Source organism: Oryctolagus cuniculus, chromosome 10 (assembly GCF_051225735.1).
Source record: "Oryctolagus cuniculus isolate XC-2025 breed Fujian yellow rabbit chromosome 10, ASM5122573v1, whole genome shotgun sequence".
In the NCBI taxonomy this organism is placed as follows: domain Eukaryota; kingdom Metazoa; phylum Chordata; class Mammalia; order Lagomorpha; family Leporidae; genus Oryctolagus; species Oryctolagus cuniculus.
In genome coordinates this window covers 70,777,211-70,797,081 of record NC_142876.1, presented here as the reverse complement: position 1 = coordinate 70,797,081, position 19,871 = coordinate 70,777,211, and the positions used below count along the sequence as shown (strand labels likewise).

Genomic DNA, 19,871 nt, shown 5'->3' with positions numbered 1-19,871 from the left:
CACTATTTTAAATGGAATTTTTCTCTTAATTTCTTTTTCAGTTTGTTCATTTTCAGTGTATAGAAATGCAATCAGTTTTGTGTAAAGGCATTGTATTCTGCTACTTTGCTGAATTCATTCATTAGTTCTAAATTGTTTGGTGGAAACTTTAAAGGTTTTCTATCTATAAAATCATATCATCTGTGAAAAGAGATTAATTCAACTACTTCTTTCCCAGTTTCCATGTCTTTTTTTTTTTTTTTTTTTTTTTTTTTTCATTTCTGGCTAGGGCTTTCAGTACTATTTTGACTATCAGTGGTGAAAATGAGTCATTCTTGATTTTTTTCCTTAGAGGAAAAGCTTTCAGGCTTTCACCATTGAGTATGATGTTCACTATTGTGACTTTTATTATGATTTTTTTAAAAAAATTTATTTGAAAGGCAGTTACAGAGAGGCCGAAGCAGAGAGAGAGAGGTCTTTCATCCACTGGTTCACTTCCCAAATGGACGCAATGGCCAGAGCTGTGCTGATCCAAAGTCAGGAGCCGGGAGCTTCTTCCAGGTCTCCCACGTGGGTGCAGGGGCCCAAGGACTTGATTATCTCCCACTGCTTTCCCAGGCCACAGCAAAGAGCTGGATTAGAAGTGCAGCAGCCAGGACTTGAACTGGGGCTCATATGGGATGCCGGCACTGCAGGCGGCGGCCTCACCTGCTACACCACAGCGCCTGCCCCATGACTTTCATTATGTTAAAGATACTTTCCTTTGATTTTTACCTTGTTAAGTGTCTTTATCATAAAAAGGCATGGAATTTTGTCAAGCACGTTTTTCTCTATTAACTAAGGAGATGATGTGTTTTTCACCTCTTCATTCTGTTAGTGTGGTGCATTAAATCGACAGTTTTTGAATGTAGATCAATCCTTACATCCCAGGAATAAACACTGCTTGGCTACAGCATACAATCATTTTAAAACGCTGCTGAATTCAGTTGACTTCTATTTTGTTGAATACGTTTGCACCAATCTTCATGACTGAGAACTGCTCAACAGTTTTCTCACACTTTCTTTTGTATCAGGGCAATGCTAGCCTCATAAAATGAGTTAAGAAGTATCCATTTCTCTTCCATTTTTTAAACTAGGTTTTTTGTTTATATGTATATGTCTAACTTCATCAAATTCTAGTCTTTTGTTTATTTTTGTGTATGCTTATTTTATTTGAAAGGCAGAGAGTTACAGAGAGACAGAGACACAGAGAGAGAAATTTCCATTCGATGGTTCACTCCCCAAATGGCCGCAACAGGCAGAGCTGGGCGGATCGGAAGCCAGGAGCCAGGAGCTTCTTCCGGGTTTCCCACGTGGGTATAGGAGCCCAAGGACTTGGGCCATCTTCTACTGCTTTCCCAGGCCATAGCGGAGAGCTGGATCGGAAGTGGAGCAGCCAGGAGTTAAATCGGTGCCCATAAGGGGTGCCAGCACTGCAGGCGGCAACTTTACTCACTAAGCCACAGTGTAGCCCTTCATCTTCCATTTTTTGGAAAAGTTTGAAAAGGATTGGTAGTATCTCTTTAAATGTTTGATGAAATTCACCAGTGAAGCCATCATGTTCAGAGTTTGCCTCTGTCAGATATTTGATAACTGATTCAGTCTCTTTCCTAGCTGTAAGACCTTTCAGATTTGCTATTTTGGGGCTGGCATTGTGGTGCAGCAGGTGAGGCCACCACCTGCAGTGGCAGCATCCAATATGGGCACTTGTTTGAGTCCTGGCTGCTCCACTTCCTATCCAGCGTTCTGCTATGGCCTGGGAAGGCAGTGGAGAACAGCCCAAGCCCTTGGGCTCCTGCACCCATGTGGGAGACCCAGAAGAAGCTCCTGGCTCCTGGCTTTGGACCGGCGCAGCTTCAGCCTTGCAGCCATTTGGGGAGTGAACCAGCAAATGGAAGATCTCTCTATCTCTCTTTGCCTCTGCCTCTCTGTGGCTCTGCCTTTCAAATAAACAAATAGATGAATCTTGAACAGATTTGCTATTTCTTTTTTTTTTTAAAGATTTATTTATTTATTTGAAAGTCAGAGTTACACAGAGAGAGAAGGAGAGGCAGAGAGAGAAATCTTCCATCCACTGGTTCACTCCCCAATTGGCCACAACACTCCCCACTTGGCCACAACAGCCGGAGCAGTGCCCATCCGAAGCCAGGAGCTTCTTCCAGGTCTCCCACGTGCGTGCAGGGACGCAAGGACTTGGGCCATCTTCCACTGCAGGGAGATGGATCAGAAGTGGAACAGCTGGGACCCAAACCAGTACCCAAGTGGGATGTTGGCACTGCAGGCGGTGGCTTAACCCACTGCACCACAGCACTGGCCCCTCATTCATGATTGTTGAATTTAATAGTAGTTGGGGAAAATGTCTTATGAAGATGGCTCTATATTCTGATTTTAAAAACCATAAGGAACTGCAAAAGGCTATCAAGCATAGGAAAAGTGCTCCATCTTGTTAATAATCAAGTATCATGAAACCTAGAGCCACAGGACACCACTGCACACCCACCAGAAAAAGATGAAAAAGACTGTCTCCAACTCTGGTAAGGATATGGGACAAGGGAACTTGGGAGGGCTGTTTGGCAGTAACTGATAAAGCAGAACAAGGGACCTGTACTGTGTCCCTGCAACGTGTGGCTCTGTGCGCTGAAATACACACATTCCAGTATCTGGAGCAGTACCAGTAATTCCCAAACCAGAAATGAACCAAACGCTCACTGGATAAATAATATGTGGTTTATTTACCTGATGAAATACTATACAGCATGAGAATGAACCATGTACAAACACATGCAACCAAAAATCTTACACTGTGTTGAGCAAAAGAAGCCAGATAGAAGAAATGCATAATGTTTAATTCCATTCACAAAACATCCAAAGCTGACAGAACTAATCTATGCTCTTAGAACTCAGGATAGTGGTCACCCTCAGGGAGGCAGTGACTGGAAGGAAGCAGAGGGCAGGCTCCTAGGGTATGACTGCTTACAACAGGTTCGGGTGAAACATCACTGCACAGTTAGTACACTGCAATCTAAAGTTACAAAACAATAAAGTTACAAAACAAATGAGTCGCCTCTGCCTGGACACCCAGCTGACCCTCCTCTGGACTACACTCACACTGTGCTCTGAGGTCAACAGACCCAGACTGCGAAACCCAGGTCTACTTTTGCCTTCTTGCCAGTGGGTCACATATGCTCTGGCTCAAGAGCACGTTTAAATACCAAAGTTTGGAATCAAAAAGGACGGAGCTCCCATGGTTAACATCTCAAGGTGCATACTGTGAATGGGTGCAGACTCACCTGGGCCCCATGCCCCAGGAGGTATCTAACACGGAGGCGGACACAAAAAGGCCAGCTTTCTTGGACAACTTTCTATCCTCTCTTTGGCTCCCCTATCATTCAAATCGGGATAACGGTGCTTACCAACTCCATAAGGAGTTAAGGATCAGAAGGGGTTATCACTAAGTGTATTTAGAAAACTGGCCTTTAGACAGGAGCTAAATAAAATGGTAGCTCTCTACTCAGCTTTGTCCTAGGAATGTGGCCCCCAACAAACCAAAGCCTAGGTTAAGGCAGTGTAGACAGCCAAGGGCTTGGGGCTTACCTTGGAATCCTCCAACTGTGGGCAGGACTGCTGATGTCCCAAACCTCCTCTTCACCATAGTGAGGAGCAGGAAGTTCATGTTCCCCAGGCCCAAACAGAGGCAGACAGAAAGGAAGATGTCCATGAGGGGAAGAGCTGACAGTCTCCTGGGCCCAGCCCCATGGGTATCTGCTATTAATTATGCCTATCAGTAAGAAAGTGTAGTGGCCACTGTCCTGGTTGCTGGCAAAGAATCAGGCATGTTGCTGGGAAATGAAAATACCTACCAGCAGTTTTGAGCAAACAGCAACTAGAGAGGTTGAGACTACACTCATCGATGCTTCTGAGTTGACCGACAGGCCAGTATGCTCCATGGGCCTTTGGGTAAAACTTCTATTGTATGACCCTGGTCCCTGGATCTGGCCTCTGTTCTTCACACTGAGATCTTTGCAGTGACTGGCTTCAGATAACCAAAAAATTCAAAGCCTGAATTTGACAACAGAAAGTCAGTTTACCAATAATGAAAAATAATGAAGTTTCAGTAGCCAGAGTGTTCACACTGGCACTTCTACACTGTAGGCAGACCTACATATCAGATAATGCATTTCAAAATCCCACAACAGCAAAAAAGGCAGGGAATCCCTAAAGAGCAACCTCCCATGGCTGACAGTTTTTCTGCTTTTTACTACTGCATCCCACCCCAAAGTTCACGTCACCCGGTGTCCCTCTGCTGACTCCTTACTGGCACCAGAAGTCAGACAGCAATCATACCTCCTCAGTTTCCAAGCATGATGAGGGGGCACAAGTGACTGACCTAAGCTAGGGCCTCCCTGAGTGCCTTCTCACTGAAAGCAAACATGCGTGGGGAGTCACACTGGACCTGGGTAGCTGGCGCTGAAGGCACAGGCCGATAGCCCCTGAGTCACTCTACTACAGTCTGCACCCAATGTAGGGGAGGGTGCTGCCCCTCAGCTGTAGCTGCACCCTGCTCACTTGTCCCCGTCAACACTGTGGCCACTGCTGCTGCTCCTTGAATGGATTCTAGGCCCAAAGAGCTCCCTGCCAGTGTTTCTGGTTACACCATAGTGCAGTCACATTCCCAAACCAACCACCACAACCGCAGCTTGTTCCATTTCTCCAAGTGATTCATTTTTGATCTCCATTTCTGGTCTTTTCCCCAGAGGATAAACAGCACAGGTCCGGGGGTGTCCCAGTCACCCTCATGTTCCAATTCTTTCCCTGACAGTTCCTCAAGTCACTGCCCACTTAGTTGCAGCAAGGAGGGCAGGAGGGCAAGAACAGAGAGGCAACAAGACAAACAAAGCACATGGAAGGAGGTAGCTCCTGTGGGTGTGGCTGTGTGAGACCCTGCACCTCCAATAGCTGGCGCAGCTCACTGCCCCCTCCAGGCTGACCTCGCTCTCCCTCTCCCTCTCCCTCACTGGAAGCCCTGGAACTCCACTTTTCTTTTCTCTCTCTTTTGTATCATCACTACTTATTCCATCCTTTGGGAGAATTCTTCTTTCCCCAAAATTACACATGCAGGGGAAAGGAATGAAGGACGCCAAGAATACATGAATCGTTGTCACCTGTTAACTAAGAAATGCTAGGAAAGGATGACAAAGCCTTTTATACCTACCAAAGCTATCAACCCAGCACCATTCCCAAACCTTTCCTAGCTAATGACAGCAACTAGTCAGATGTACTTACTCATTTCCCAAATGACTACTGCAGAATGCAGAAACCCACATTCTCTTGCTAGAAAGTTCCCTACTCTTAACTATGAACAATCAACAGATGTAAACTAATTCAGACTGTGCTTTTAAAACAAGTACTCTGGACAATTAGAGAAAGCAATGTCCTTGTAAACCATGCTCAGAGTAAATGACTTTATTTAAAAGAATATGCAATTGCTTTGCTTTGCGCTTTTCAGTTTTTAAACATATCTAAAAGCTGGCAAGTTCTCTAAGCAGTGCCATAAAGTAAGGACAATAATTCACATAGGCATCAGCTAAAATGACAATCATGATGATTCTGAAAAGGCAAAAACAAAAATATTGAAAGGTGATGACACAATGGCTCCTACTATGGAGAAGTACTGTCTACTTATAGGCTGAAGTAATCAATAACCCAGAGATAACCTCAGTGAGAATTAATCTGAAGTCTGTCTGCATTCTTTATAATCCTTACCCTCCTACTGCAGTTCTGTGTACAAATTTGAAAACAACGTACAACTGTCTCACAAGACAGGGATTTTGACTTAATCTTGAGAAAAATAACTACGGCCCATGGTTCAATGAAGATGGGTAAATGTGTCTCATTACATACGATCTGAAAACTGGAACTATTAATTGTTATGACTGGAAGTTTTCACGAAGACTTTATGCTGCCATCTAAACGTTCTGAAAAGTTCCAGAACTGCTGCACATTAGCAAAATTAGTTATTTCTAGTGAAATGCAATGAACTGTTAAAATTCTGTCTAGGGAACTTTTATGATCATCTAAAACTGAATTTTAAACTTGTAACTTTAGCAACACATAGTGAACAGTTTTTTTTAATTATATATACACAACCCACTTAAGCTTGAAAAATACCATATAACAAAACTATGGAAATAAGCATGCATACTGCTGAATCAGTATGCTCTCTTCACCATTCTACAAATGTGATAAATTTAATACTGTGAATACACATTGAACAAATAAGAACACTGTGGAAACAGTCTGGCTGCCTAAGAAGTCATATGATAAATTTTAAGAGCAAAGAGAGTAGAGGTAAATGGAATTCTCAGAACATTACTTAAAAATAGATTTTTAAAGACAAAGGTCCCAACCCCTTCTTATATACACATGAAAGTTCATCTGTCACAGACAGCAAGTGTTCAATCTATACACTGGAGTTCCTGGTAGCATCCTGCACATTTAGAATGAAAACAAACAGAAGGTTGTTGCTCTACAGGCGATGGCTGCTCACGACTGTGCAGGGCAGAGCACAGCTGCTGAGGGGCAACTGCCCAAGTGGTCACTGCTGCTTCTCGAAGGCAAAAACCAGGTAAATACCTGAAGAGGAAATAAAGGAAAGACACAGTTTAGTTTATCACACCCTCAGGGTAAACAAAGCAACACTTAGTCCTGTGTCTAACTTGGTGAAAATTCTTAGGCTCTCAAGCAGCTTTTGAAGAGGAAAAAAAGCCACCGGTTCTAGGAGTTCCTCTATTATTTGAGTCACATTCAGGCAGATATGGGATATGCTTACTTGGAAACAAATCTACCTATTCTAATGGTAACATTACAGTCCATAGGAAAAACAATTCAACAGCTTTAAAAGCCTCAAAAAACCATCTGAGGTAAGCAAAACTGAAAGTAGAAAGGCAAAGAAAATGACAACGGGGCCAGCGCTGCAGTGCAGCAGGTTAAACAGCAGCCTGCAGGGCTGGCATCCCATATGGGTGCAGGTTTGAGTTCTGGCTGCTCCACTTCTGATCCAGCTCCCTGCTAATGTGTCTGGGAAAACAGCAGAGGATGGCCCAGGTGCTTGGGCCCCTGTACCCATGTGGAAGACCTGGAAAAAGCTCCTGGGCTCTTGGCTAGCCCTAGTCATTGTGGCCATTTGGGAAGTGAACCAGCTGATGAAGATCTCTCTGTCGGTCTCTCCTTTTCTCTCTGAAGCTCTGCCTTTCAAATAAGTATTTTTTACCTAGAACAAGGTAATCAAGTAGCTACACCACATTAAGTACTAGTGGCAGTGGTACTCTAGGTTTTCTATGCAGAAATAATAAAACAAAAAATGAGTAAGATGAAATATAAGAAACATATAACACAACTATTAAGAAGAAATACAAGGAACATTTGTAACTTGACATGTTTAAAATCCATCTGATTATCCAATTCTTGTGTTGTAGGGCTTAGTAAAGAAACTGAGTCAAAAGCCACATGATGACCGAAAGAGACAGTATTTATCTGGCCCAGCACCAGTATTTCTTATTCACCTAGTCCCATAAGGTTTCCTGCTTTGATGTGTGTTCATGCAAAGAGAGCTAAATTAATTTATGGTTCCCTGTTCTGAATCACACTGAAGTTCAAACTTATTTGATCTAATAAAGACAGCAGTGGATTTTATGGTAAGAGAATATCTGAAAAGGTGACAAATTTCAAAGAATGTAAAGCTATTTCATGCACCTGGATAAGAGACAGGTCGTGGAAGGTGAAGACCGTGCTCCCTGAGCTGACTGTGCGCAGAGGGCATTGAGCATCAGCAGACCATGGCTACGTCCCAAGCCTCAAACCAGCTTTTTGTGCTTTCAACCCAAGCTGTATAGGAAAAGCACACTGGTCCTCCCCAAGTACTGCATTGGTCATGCTATTCTCCTGAACCTTATTTACTAAGTTCTGATTTCCTTCAGCAGAAATGAAATGTGGTTGTCAGCATAGTATACAGACAGAAAACAGGCAACCCTGTTTGTTTCCAACCACCGTGGAGGGTGAGGAAACAAAGCTGACAGCACCATTTACTCTATCCCTACTCCAAGTGAGTTCTCCACAGTCCACAGCTGCCAGATCCCAACTCATACACCCACACTAACTGCAAACAACCCTTCAGTCCTGTCCTACTCAAATTCAGGATCATTTAAAACCACTAACAGCGTGAAGGCTTACTTCAGATATGCAATTATCCACTTTCTTTCCTTTCTAACTCAAAAAATTCTGAAAGTCCTACGGGTTATATAAAATGCCTTCTTTCTATGAAGGCATTTCAACTGGGATTCAAAGAAACAAATTTTGGACTACTTTTATTTCCAAAAGCAAATCAACACCAATTCTCTATGTTCCTTTCCCCTAGGAAACACCTTCCTGAGCAACAGCAGGCCTTGGTGAGAGAGATCAAACCAGAAGCTAGAATGTAATTTCTGAGGTCAACAAAACTCTCTCGAGCCCATGAAAGCCTCCAATTTGGAGAAGTGTAATCCACCAGAGCCCACTCACCGTGGGATGTTAGGTCCCGGCTGCCATTCGGCCACTGGCCCTCCCATGGCTTTTCACAAGTCTATCCCATCCTTTCCTCAAATGAATGGGTGCTATGACCAAGTTCCATACTTCATATAAAATACAATCCAAAACTATGGCAAAATACTGCATGGCCTTTGAACAAACCTATGCCACATTTTGGGGTTGGCAGGATATCAGATGGCCAATCTCTACTGCAGGGAAAAAGCACTAGGTAGTTTTAGTTTTATGCCCACATTCCCCAGTTTTTCAAGGATGATTATGTCTGCAAAGCATCTTCCAATCCTGATTCTATTAACGGTATCAATATTAAAGAGAAACAGGCTTAACACATTGGCCCTACTTATTTTTTTGCTCTTCCTCTCCAGTTAATTCAGCAAGCTTGGTATTCTTGTTTTGCAGGGGCTTTCATGAGGCCATGGCTAAAAGCATGGACCACTCAGGTTCACTGATCTCATTAGGTCTGTGATCTTAGCCAAATTACTTAACTGCTTTCTCATTTGTGAAAAGGAGATAATAAGTCACAGAATACCAACAAAGTTGTCAGGATTAAATGAGTTAAGTACAAGACAAGCTTAGAACAGTGCTGGGTACATGTTTCAGAGTCAATATCATCTATTGTTGTTTCTCAGGTTTCATTGGTTTCCACTAACCTCTCTTTCACCTACTTTCTGATTACAGTAATTTTGTAGTACATGCATTTCTGTCTGTACCTTCCATTAGATTGTATACTTCTAGGAGGAGAAGATTTAACTTATTAGTTCCCAAAGTATTTTCAGAGGAATTACGTTAAGTCAGTGCTCAGTGTTTACCAAGTGGACTCTTATGACCTCTTATACTTTCAACATAATGAACACTTTTAAACCAACAGTGGAAACTACCATTGAGTTCTCAGGGCAATCATGTAAAGGATTTCTTATCATTGACAGTGAGGCTCTGGAACTGACCTCTGCACATCTATCCACCTGCTGAAGATCAACAGGACTTCACAGATGTGCCAGGCCTCTGGCTCCTTTCTGACGACAGGAACCTCACTCAGAATGTCTATGCATCATGCTTGCTCCCAATCACATACCCCTCTAAGATACCCTGCTCACTGCTGCTTTACTCACTAGCGTGATGCCCTCACTGTCAACACCAGAGTGGCCAGAATCAAACAAAATACATAAATGTATCATATAAGCCAAAAACTCTAATAGAAATCTTTGGTAAAGACTGAAACAGAGAAAGCTATTTTGTAACAAGTAATGAAACTGTTGGTGTGCTGGTGCATTTATACTGAGCAACATCCTACATTCATTTTCTCCTGGCGTTCAACAGCTGTGCCAAGAAAGGGGCTTCATCATACATAGGGAAACAGGTATATTTCAAAAACATGTCAGGAAAACTCTGGAATTCTCAGATCTTAATGAGCATTTTGAAGCACAATCTTCGAAACTGTCAGTTAACCTACACTGATGATATACTCACTTGCAGCTTCCCATTCTGATTTACTTAAGGTTCCCTAAAATCGAAAAAAGAAAGTAAGTTTTAGATTCAGTATGGAAGGAAACACATACTTATTTTCAGTAATGGACAGAGGTGCCCCAAAACCCATAACTTCACTCTAAATATATATACAATTGATGCAAGTTGATTTTCACATAATGCATGCTTTCTCCTTATTTTCTATAAAATACTTGCAGAATAAAAGCTCACCAAAGGTAACCTCACTTGACTCTTCTCCATGTATTCTGCAGCATGGCTGTAGTCATCCACCTTCTCAGAAGCAGGCTTAGAATTCTCATTTGCAGGATACGGCTGGGGAAACAAATGAAATTCCTGCTTAACATCAACAACTCTACATTAGCATTTACAACGCAGAATCAAATAAATACATTAAATCACTGGAATAAAATAATTAGGAACATCATCCCTCACTATTGCTTCAAGAATACAAACTAAACATATTTTAGTAACATGAAAAAAAACCAGACTGGGGCCAGAGCTGTGGTGTAGCAGGTTAAAGCCCCAGTCTGCAGTGTCGGCATCGATATGGGAGCTGGTTCAAGTCCCGGCTGCTCCACTTCTGATCCAGCTCTCTGTGATGGCCTGGGAAGGCAACAGAGGATGGCTCAAGTCCTTGGGCCCCTGCATCCACATGGGAGACTCAGAAAAAGCTCCTGGCTTCAGATCGGCTCAGCTCCAGCCATTGCAGCCATTTGTGGCGTGAACCAGCGGATGGAAGACTTTTCTCTCTGTCTCCACCTCTCTCTTGAACTCTTTCAAATAAATAAAAATAAATCTTTAAAATAAAAAAGGCAGAGGAAGGCAATTTTTAAAATCTTGTCATTTCCAACAAAATGGATTCAACTGGAAAACATTATAATTAGTGAAATAAGCGGGTCCCAAAAAAGACAAACACCATATGTTCTCCCTGAATTGTGGTAATAGAGTACCTAAAAGGTAATCTATAGAAGCAAAATTGGCAATTTGAAATGTGATAGCTTTGAACAGCTCTTGTCAACTGTTGAGGAACAGGGTTTTGTTTTTTTTTTTCTTTTTCATACTATTTATTGAACTCTATGTTCAGTGTATGGTTAATTGTATGCCTAGAAAATTAATTGAAAATACAACTTAATAAAAACTAAGAATGGGACTAAGAGAGGAAAGAGGAAGAAGGGTCGGAGTGCAGGTGGGTAGGGTGGGAAGAATCACTATGTTCCTACAGATTTGTAATTATGAAATACATGAAGTTTGTATAACTTAAAGGTTTTTGGGAAAACAAAACAAGATACATTTTTTATTTATTTGGAAGGCAGTTATAAAGGAAGACAAGCAGTGGGAGGAGGGAGAGGGAGAGGGAGAGACAGATTTTCCATTCACTAGCTCATTCCCCAAATGGATACAACAGCCAGGGCTGGGCCAGGCTGAAGCCAGAAGCCCAGAGCTGCTTCTGGGTGTCCCACATGGGTGCAGGGGCCCAAGCACTTGGGTCATCTTCCACTGCTTTCCCAGGCACATTAGCAGGGAGCTGGATTGGAAGTAGAGCAGCTGGGACTGGAACTGCATGTTTAACTTGCTACACAACAATACCAGCCTGTTTTTGTTGTTGTAGTTGCTGTTTTTAAAGATTTACTTTATCCATTTGAAAGTTAGAGTTACACAGGGAGAAACAGAGATCTTCCATGTGCTGGTTCACTCCCCAGATGGCCACAACAACTGGTGCTGAGTCAGGCCAAAGCTAGGAGCTTCTTCGGGGTCTCCCCGGTGGGTGCTAGGGCCCAGCTGCGTGGGCCATCTTCCCCTGCTTTTCCCAGGCCATTAGCAGGGAGCTGGATCACAAGTGGAGCAGCCAAAAAATGTCCTACATGAAGGAACTTTCCCAGTGGAAAGAAGTGGTCATCAAAGGCGTAGGTACTTTTCTCTGAAGGCAGGAGAGAACTTCCACTTTGCTTATGGCCTTGTCTAAATACTGACGGAGTTTGTGGATTCAAAAGGCTTCCATAGCCTAGGCAGCTCACATTAAGAGCCTCGCATGATCACTGACACCATAAATGACAGTGTTAACTGTTAAATAAACAACAGGAGTCACTGTGTACTAACTTCCCAGGCAGGACCTCTGACCTCAAAGAGTTGTATTATAATTATGTCTAAGTGCTTGCAAAAGATGTATCATTCTTAGGTGCTTCTTTAAAGTTAATTAAGTTTCAAAAAAAAAAAGAAGTGAAATTAACTTCAAGATGCAATGACTTTTACTTTGAACATCCCTTGTCTCCACTGTTGAGAACAATTTTTTGTGTGTGTATGTGTAAATCGTTCAACTCAGTAGTTGGTCTTCTGTGTATAAATTTAATCAAAATTGGATCTTAGTGGAGAATGGGATGGGAATGAGAGAGGGAGGAGGAGGAGGGGTTGGAGCGTGGGTGGAAGGGCGGGTATAGTGGAAAGAATCACTGTATTCCTAAAGTTGTACTTGTGAAATGTATGAAGTTTGTATCCTTAAATGAAAGGCTTCTTTGGGGGTGGGGGGGGTGGGGGGAGTAGAACTGCCAGAACATGAACTGGAGCCCTTATGGGATGCCAGCATTGCAGGCAGCAGCTTTACCTGCTAAGCCACAATGCAAGGCCCTGGGCAGTAGCTATCATGGTCGACTTTTACCACAATCTTAAGAAAATTCACAGCTGGATGTGACTGAATCACTACCAAGGACCATTTAGTAGCAAAAACATGCATTGTCTTGACTGCTAAAAAGAGCTTTTTCTATTATAACAGAGCTTCAAAAAGGTGTTATCAAAAAGCTAAATATTATTTGATGACAATTTAATACCTATGGGAAAAGCATAAATAGTGGTTAGAAATAATGCAAATGTAAAAGTCAACAGAGAACCCTGTTTAAGACAACAAAAGATGTGAGTCCAAGAGAAGGTAAGGAAAATAATCTAGTGTCTAATATTAAGGCAGTTCCCATGTGCCCATAAAAATCTGAAGAAGGGTTAAAAAAATGCTGTGCTTTTAAGGGGAACTAGCCAAATTTATATTCAAATTACCGCAAGCTATTTCTAATCCATTTCAGGTAGTGACTCTTCACATTATGAAGTAATTTTGCATTTTAGTATGTACAAATCAAAACACACTTACATGAAGTATTTAATGGAAAAACCATTTACTTTACAGAAGTTACCTACTGTTTACAATACCTTTAACTTACTGCAGTGAATCAGCCAGCAAGGAACCACTTTAAACCTAGATCTCCCTAACACATTTTTAAGAAAATTATTTCTGAAGATAACTTTGTTATTTTTTTCCTTCTTCTTTATAAATATCCTGCAACATTCACAGACATTAGAAATCATGCTATTTGATTAGAAAGCACTCAGCTTTCTAAGACTATGCATCATTAGCACTGGCTACTTACACTTCTACAGCTTAGCACAAGAGATAATCAACTGGTTTTTAAACTTCAATACCACATACTGCGGGTGCTGTGGCACAGCGGGTTAAGCTCCTGCCTACAGGCATCCCATATGGGCGCTGGTCCACGTTCCAGCAGCCCCACTTCCAATCTAGCTCCCTGCGAATGTGTCTAGAAGGCAGCACAGGATGACCCCAGTCTTTGGGCCCCTGCCACATACATGGGAGACCTGGAAGAAGTTCCTGGCTCCTGGGTTTGGCCTGGCCCAGCCCTGGCCATTGCAGCCATTTGGGAAGTGAACCAGCAGATGGAAGATCTCTCTATAACTCTGCCTTCCAGATAAATAAATAAATAAACTTACTGAAAGGTATACTATATATCCCAGAGTCTCCTCTAGAAGTTACTTTTCCAAAACTGCTCTCAGGGGTAAATTCATTGGTGAAAACAAGATAGGTATAAGGACTTCATAATCACAGTTTTGCTCCATGACCTACATCTTTCCAGCCTTCTTCTCCCTGATGCAATGATCCAGGAAAGCAGAGCAAAGTCTGATTGATTAGAGTGCTGAAACCCTGGCCAGCTAAAGGCCAAACACTTTAGGAAAAAGTTCCCTATGGAGAGTATGAAGGACTAGAACTGCTTCTATCTCTGCCTGGCACTAAAGCAGTAGCATGCTGACACTCCCTCTACCTCTGGGACGTGTCCCTCCAAATGGTCTTCCGTAATGCCATCCTAACTCTTGTCAGCCCACATCCCCTTCTGCTCCAAGTTCATGGCAGGCCACAGATGTGACTTGGTCAAGCAGTAGGAAAAAATACAAAGGAATTCAAGGTGCTATATGGTATTACTGCTCATGATGCCAAACAGCGATAGTAGTAACTCACATTACCAATGGCAGCTCTGGGCAAGAAGCAACTATGCTAAAGCAATATGAAAGTTATTGGTACCTCCTCAAGCATCTACTGCTCCATATCATGCTTCTCTGCCTTTACTCTTACAGTCTGCTTCTTTCCCAGAAGGCCCTATTACACTCAATGCATTTGGAATGTTTCTTCATTATTGCAACCCTCACATTGTACTGAATTAATTTGCTTGTATGTTTATGGTCTCAACATACCATAAGATCCTTGAAAGAAGGAGATCCTGTTATCCCATATCCAACTATCTAAGGACAGCTTTAAATAAGTTATATAAACAAATTCATTATTTATATGCTGAGAGAAAGTCTAGATAACTCATCATTGTGCATGCAAAGCAGCAACTGAGGTAATGCACTTAAGGTGTGTGTTTACATGCAGATGTGAACAGACTTTCTAGCTTTCTCCTCTCGAGACAAACGAGACCCACTTCCTAAGGTACAGCAAATAAAAGTATTTCTAACATACAGGAAATATAAAGAACAACATTTTCTTGATTATGGATTTCAAAAGACAACTTAAGAATTTAAAAAAATTCAAAATTGTGTGGGAGGGCTATGGATACAACTTCCACAGGACATTTTTGTTTGGGTGTTACCTAGAAAAACTGAAGAAAATCTGATTATTCTAAATTGAATGAACTCTCTGAAGTTTAATGCCCAATTGATACAAATGATTCTGCTGATTAACAACAATAACAACAACAAAAAAAACTCATCAAATGAAACACTGATAAAGGAAAAACTATCGATGGCTGTCCAGTACACTTAAGGATTATACAGACTGCCCTCCCTGCTGCACTGGGAACACACAGGATCTCAGCAGGAGAACAGGTCTCAGCTACCACAGACAGCCCCCCTTTATTTGCTGAGGATGCATTTTCCAGACCCTGCAATAGATGCCTAGAAACCAAAGACAGTACCAACCCTATATATACTATGTTTTTTTCCTATACATACATACCTATGACAAAGGTTAATTTACAAATCAGGCACAGTAAGAAATTAATAACAATCACTAATAGAAAAAGATCAACAAATAACATATTGTTTCCACTAAACAGCCCCTCAATTAAAAAATAAACTAATAAAAACTAGGTGGTCTCACTCTCGAAATATTTTATTATACTACATTTGCTTGCTAGACCATAGCTGACCAGAGGCAAATAAAACTACAGAAAGCAAAACTTCAGTTAAGGGGGTGATGCTACTGTAATCTAGAAAACTGGGATCTCACTAGATAGTCACTTGGTAAGAGCTTGTCTTGGGCTCTGGTCAAGAAGGTTCTAAATTACTGATGTAACCACAGGTCATTGTAAAGAAGTATCTATCGGGGCCTGTGGTGCCAGCATCCCATATCAGTGCTGGCTCAAGTCCCAGCTGCTCCACTTCCAATCCAGCTCCCTGCTAATGTGCCTGGGAAAGCTGCAGAAGGTGGCCCATGTACCTGGGCCCCTGGAAGCCCTGGCTTCTGATCCACCCAGCTCCAAACACTGTGGCCATTTGGGGAGTGAACCAGCAGATGGAAGATCTCTTTAACTCTTTCAAATAAATAAATAATTTTAAGATGTATGAGAGAGAGAGAGAGAGAAATCTTCCATCCACTGGTTCACTGCCCAAATGGCCCTAACAGCTGGAGCTGGAACTGACTGAAGCTAGGAGCTAAGATCTTCTTTCAAGTCTCCTTTTCAGGTGTGTGAGTGCTACTTTTCCCTAGGCACATTAGCAGGGAGCTGGATCAGAAGTGGAGCAGCCGGGACTCGAACTGATGCTCATATGGGATTCTGGCACCACAAGTGGCAGCTTTACCTACTAGTAGGCCACAGCTCTGGCCTATAAATAAATCTTTAATAAACAAGTGCTTATCAACTGAAAAAATTCCTCAATAGGGAATATTTGCTCATAATAGTTGGGTACTGTGCTGCTACTAGCAGGCATCTAGTGGGTAGTCAGTGATACCACTGAATATCCTATACTGCACAGAATAGTGTTTCCCAACAAAGAATTATCCCACTCACAATGTCAAGAGTTCCAAGGTTAAGAAATCCTATTTTGTGTGTGTATGTGTGTTCTTTAAAGATTTATTTATTTATTTGAAAGTCTGAGTTGAGAGAGAGAGAGAGAGAGAACAATCTTCCATCCGGTTTCACTCCCTAAATGGCCGCAATAGCCAGGGCTGGGTCAGGAGGAAGTCAGGAGCTTCTTCCGGGTCTCCCGCATGGGTGCAGGGGCCCAGGGACTTGGGCCATCTTTGCTGCTTTCTCAGGTGCATTAGTAGGGAGCTGGATCAGAGGCAGAACAGCTTTAACACGAACCAACGCCCACACGGGATGCAGGCACTGCAGACGGCATCTTAACCTGCTGTGCCACACTGCTGGCCCCAAGAAATCCTATTTTAAGGGTTTGCATTGTGATGTAACCAGCTAAACCACTGTCTGCAATACCAGCATCCCCATATGAGCACTGGTTCAAGTCCTGGTTGTTCTACTTCCCATCCAGTTCCCTGCTAATGTGCTTGGGAAAGCAGAGTAATGTTGGACCAAGGACCTGGGCCCTTACATCTACTTGGGAGACCAGGATGAAGCTCTTTGCTCCCGTCTCCAGCCTGACTCAGCCTCGGCCATTGCAGCTATTTGGGGAATGGACCAGCAGATGGAAGAACTCTATCTCTCCTCTCCCTCTCTCCCTGCAACTCTTTCAATAAATCTTAGGGGAAAAAAAAAAAAAAAGAATAAATCCTATTTTAAAGCAGTACTATCTAGAAAAGAGAACTTGAAAGCCACATTATTCATTCAGGTATAAGCATCTTTTTTAAAAAGATTTATTTATTTGAAAGGCAGAGTTGTACAGAGAGGCAGATGCAGGGGCAGAGAGAGAGAGGTCTTCTATTTGCTGGTTCACTTCCCAAATGACCACAGTGGTTGAAGCCTTTCCGAAGCCAGAAGTCTAGAGCTTCTTCCCAGTTTCCCACATTGGTGCAGGGGCTCAAGGACTTGGGCCATCTTCCACTGCTTTCCCAGGCACATTAGCAGGGAGCTGGATCAGAAGTGGAGCAGTTGGGACTCGACTGATGCCCATATGGGATGCTGGCAATGCAGGAAGCGGCTTTACCTGCTATGCCACAGTGCGGACCCCAAAGCAAATATTTATTGAGCACCCTCCACAGGAAGTACCTGTTTCAAGTTCTGTCCTAGCTGCTGAAATCTAGAGTAGTTATAAATAATCTGCATAATATAAGGGGACATCAAAAAGTTTGTGGGGCCAGCGCCGTGGCTCAATAGGCTAATCCTCCACCTTGCGGCGCCGGCACACCAGGTTCTAGTCCCGGTCGGGGCGCCGGATTCTGTCCCGGTTGCCCCTCTTCCAGGCCAGCTCTCTGCTATGGCCAGGGAGTGCAGTGGAGGATGGCCCAGGTGCTTGGGCCCTGCACCCCATGGGAGACCAGGAAAAGCACCAGGATCCTGGCTCCTGCCATCAGATCAGCGCGGTGCGCCGGCTGCAGTGGCGGCCATTGGAGGGTGAACCAATGGCAAAGGAAGACCTTTCTCTCTGTCTCTCTCTCTCTCACTGTCCACTCTGCCTGTCAAAAATAAAAAAATAAAAAAATAAAAAAAAATTAAAAAAAAGTTTGTGAAAAATAGAATTAAAAGACAAATAATAAAGATTTAAAATAAGTTTTATTTTTTAATACAAGCTTCACCAAGTTCACGACAGTTTTGTTAAATAATGTTATATGTCATTTAGACCATCCCTAAAGAACTAAAAGGTCTGGGAACTTAACTATGTCAATGCTGTGTTTTACAATTTTAACTAAAGAAAAATGGGACCTTTAGAGGTCCCTTAAGAGCAGGAAATAGGATGGCATTGTAGCACAGCAGATTAAGCCACTGCCTGCGACACCAGTATCCCATATGGGCATTGGTTCAAGTCCTAACTGCTCCTTTTCCAAACCAGTTCCCTCCTTATGTGACTGGGAAAGCAGAAAATGGCCTAACACTTGGGCCCCTGTACCCATGTGGGAGACTTAGATGAAGCTCCAGGCTCCTGGCATCAGCCTGGTCCAGCCCTTGCTATTGCAGTCATGTGGAGAGTAAACCAACAGATGGAAGATCTCTTTCTGTCTGTCTCCCCTTCTCTTTCTGTAAATCTACCTGCAAATAAATCTTAAAAAAAAAAAAAAAAAAAAAAAAAAAAAGAAGAGAAGTTTGAAGGAGCCAAATCAGGACTTTGAGGTGGATGCCTAAGATTTCCCAGCAAAATTCTTGCAAAAGTGCTCTTATTTTAAGAGGAATGAGCAGAAGCATTGCAGTGGTTGAGAAGGATCCTGGTAGAGCTTTCCCAGGTTATTTTTGCTAATGTTTTAGGTAAATTTCTCAAAAATTCTCCCTAATGAGCAAATGTTAACTGGTCTTTGGCCCTCCAAAAAGTCAACAAGCAAAATGTCTTGAGCATTTCCCAGAATTTCTACCATGACCTTTGCTCCAATTGGTCCATGTTTCTCTTCACTGAATTTCTTCTACCTCTTGGTATCTACTGCTTTGATTGGGCTTTGTCTTCAAGACAAAAATCATATTGTTAAAATTATGTTTCATCTCCATTGCAGTTCTTCATAGAAATCCTTCAGGATCGTCATCCTATTTGTTTAAAGTTCCTTTAAAAGTTTTTTCTTGTCTGTAGCTGATCTCTGTATCCCAACAGTTTTGTATTCAGGGAACAGTGTCTGCTCTACTTTCTCAGTCACAATTGTGTAAGCTGAAGCAACTAAGGTATCTATAGTGTTGGCTACTGTTTCTGCTGTTACTGATCACTGGTCCTCTTTAATTATGGCATAAACAAGATTAAGTTTTTCCTCACAAATTGATATGGGTGGTCAGCAGCTGCAGGCTTCACCTTCAAAAGTCTCAGTCCTCCTTTTTCTTAAAAAAAAAAAAAAAATGGATTTCATTTATTTGCAAGGCAGAGTTGGACGGAGAAAAATCTTCTATCTACTGGTTCACTCCCCAAATGGCCACAATGGCCAAGCCAAAGCCAGGAACCAGCAACTCCATCCATGTGGGTGGCAGGGGCCCAAGTACTTGGGCCATCTTCCGCTGCTTTCCCAGATGCATTAGCAAGGAGCTGGATCAAAAGTGGGGCAGCTGGGTCTCAAATCAGTGCCCATATGAGATGCCAGCATTGTAGAAAGTGCCTCAATCAGCAGTGCCACATGCTGGCCCCTCAGTCTTCCTTAAAATGCATTATCCATTAATAAATTACTGATTTCTTTGAGGCACTGTCCCCATAAGCCTTTTGTAAAGCATCAACTATTTCATTATTCTTTCACCTAAGTTCTACAATAACTTGATGCTTGTTCTTGCTTCAATTGTAGAACTCGTTTTGCCCTGATAGGGGCTCTTTCCAAACTCATGCCTTATCCTTCTCAAACCAGATCCTGTTCAGACTTGTTATAGCAAGTTAGTACAAGT

At 42.5% G+C, this 19,871-nt stretch overlaps 1 protein-coding gene across 1 annotated transcript in view; it reads right to left on the bottom strand.

The window, feature by feature from the left end:
• Window positions 1-5,466: 5,466 nt before the first annotated feature.
• The window catches only part of RNMT (RNA guanine-7 methyltransferase), a 32,434-nt gene continuing 18,029 nt past the window's right edge, over window positions 5,467-19,871 (bottom strand). Inside the window, exons 9-11 of the mRNA XM_002713472.5 lie at window positions 10,294-10,395; window positions 10,066-10,099; window positions 5,467-6,651 (exon numbers count right to left, since the gene is read on the bottom strand). Coding sequence (XP_002713518.1) covers window positions 6,614-6,651; window positions 10,066-10,099; window positions 10,294-10,395 — 174 coding nt within the window. The 3' untranslated portion in view covers window positions 5,467-6,613. The remainder of the gene's footprint in view (window positions 6,652-10,065; window positions 10,100-10,293; window positions 10,396-19,871) is intronic.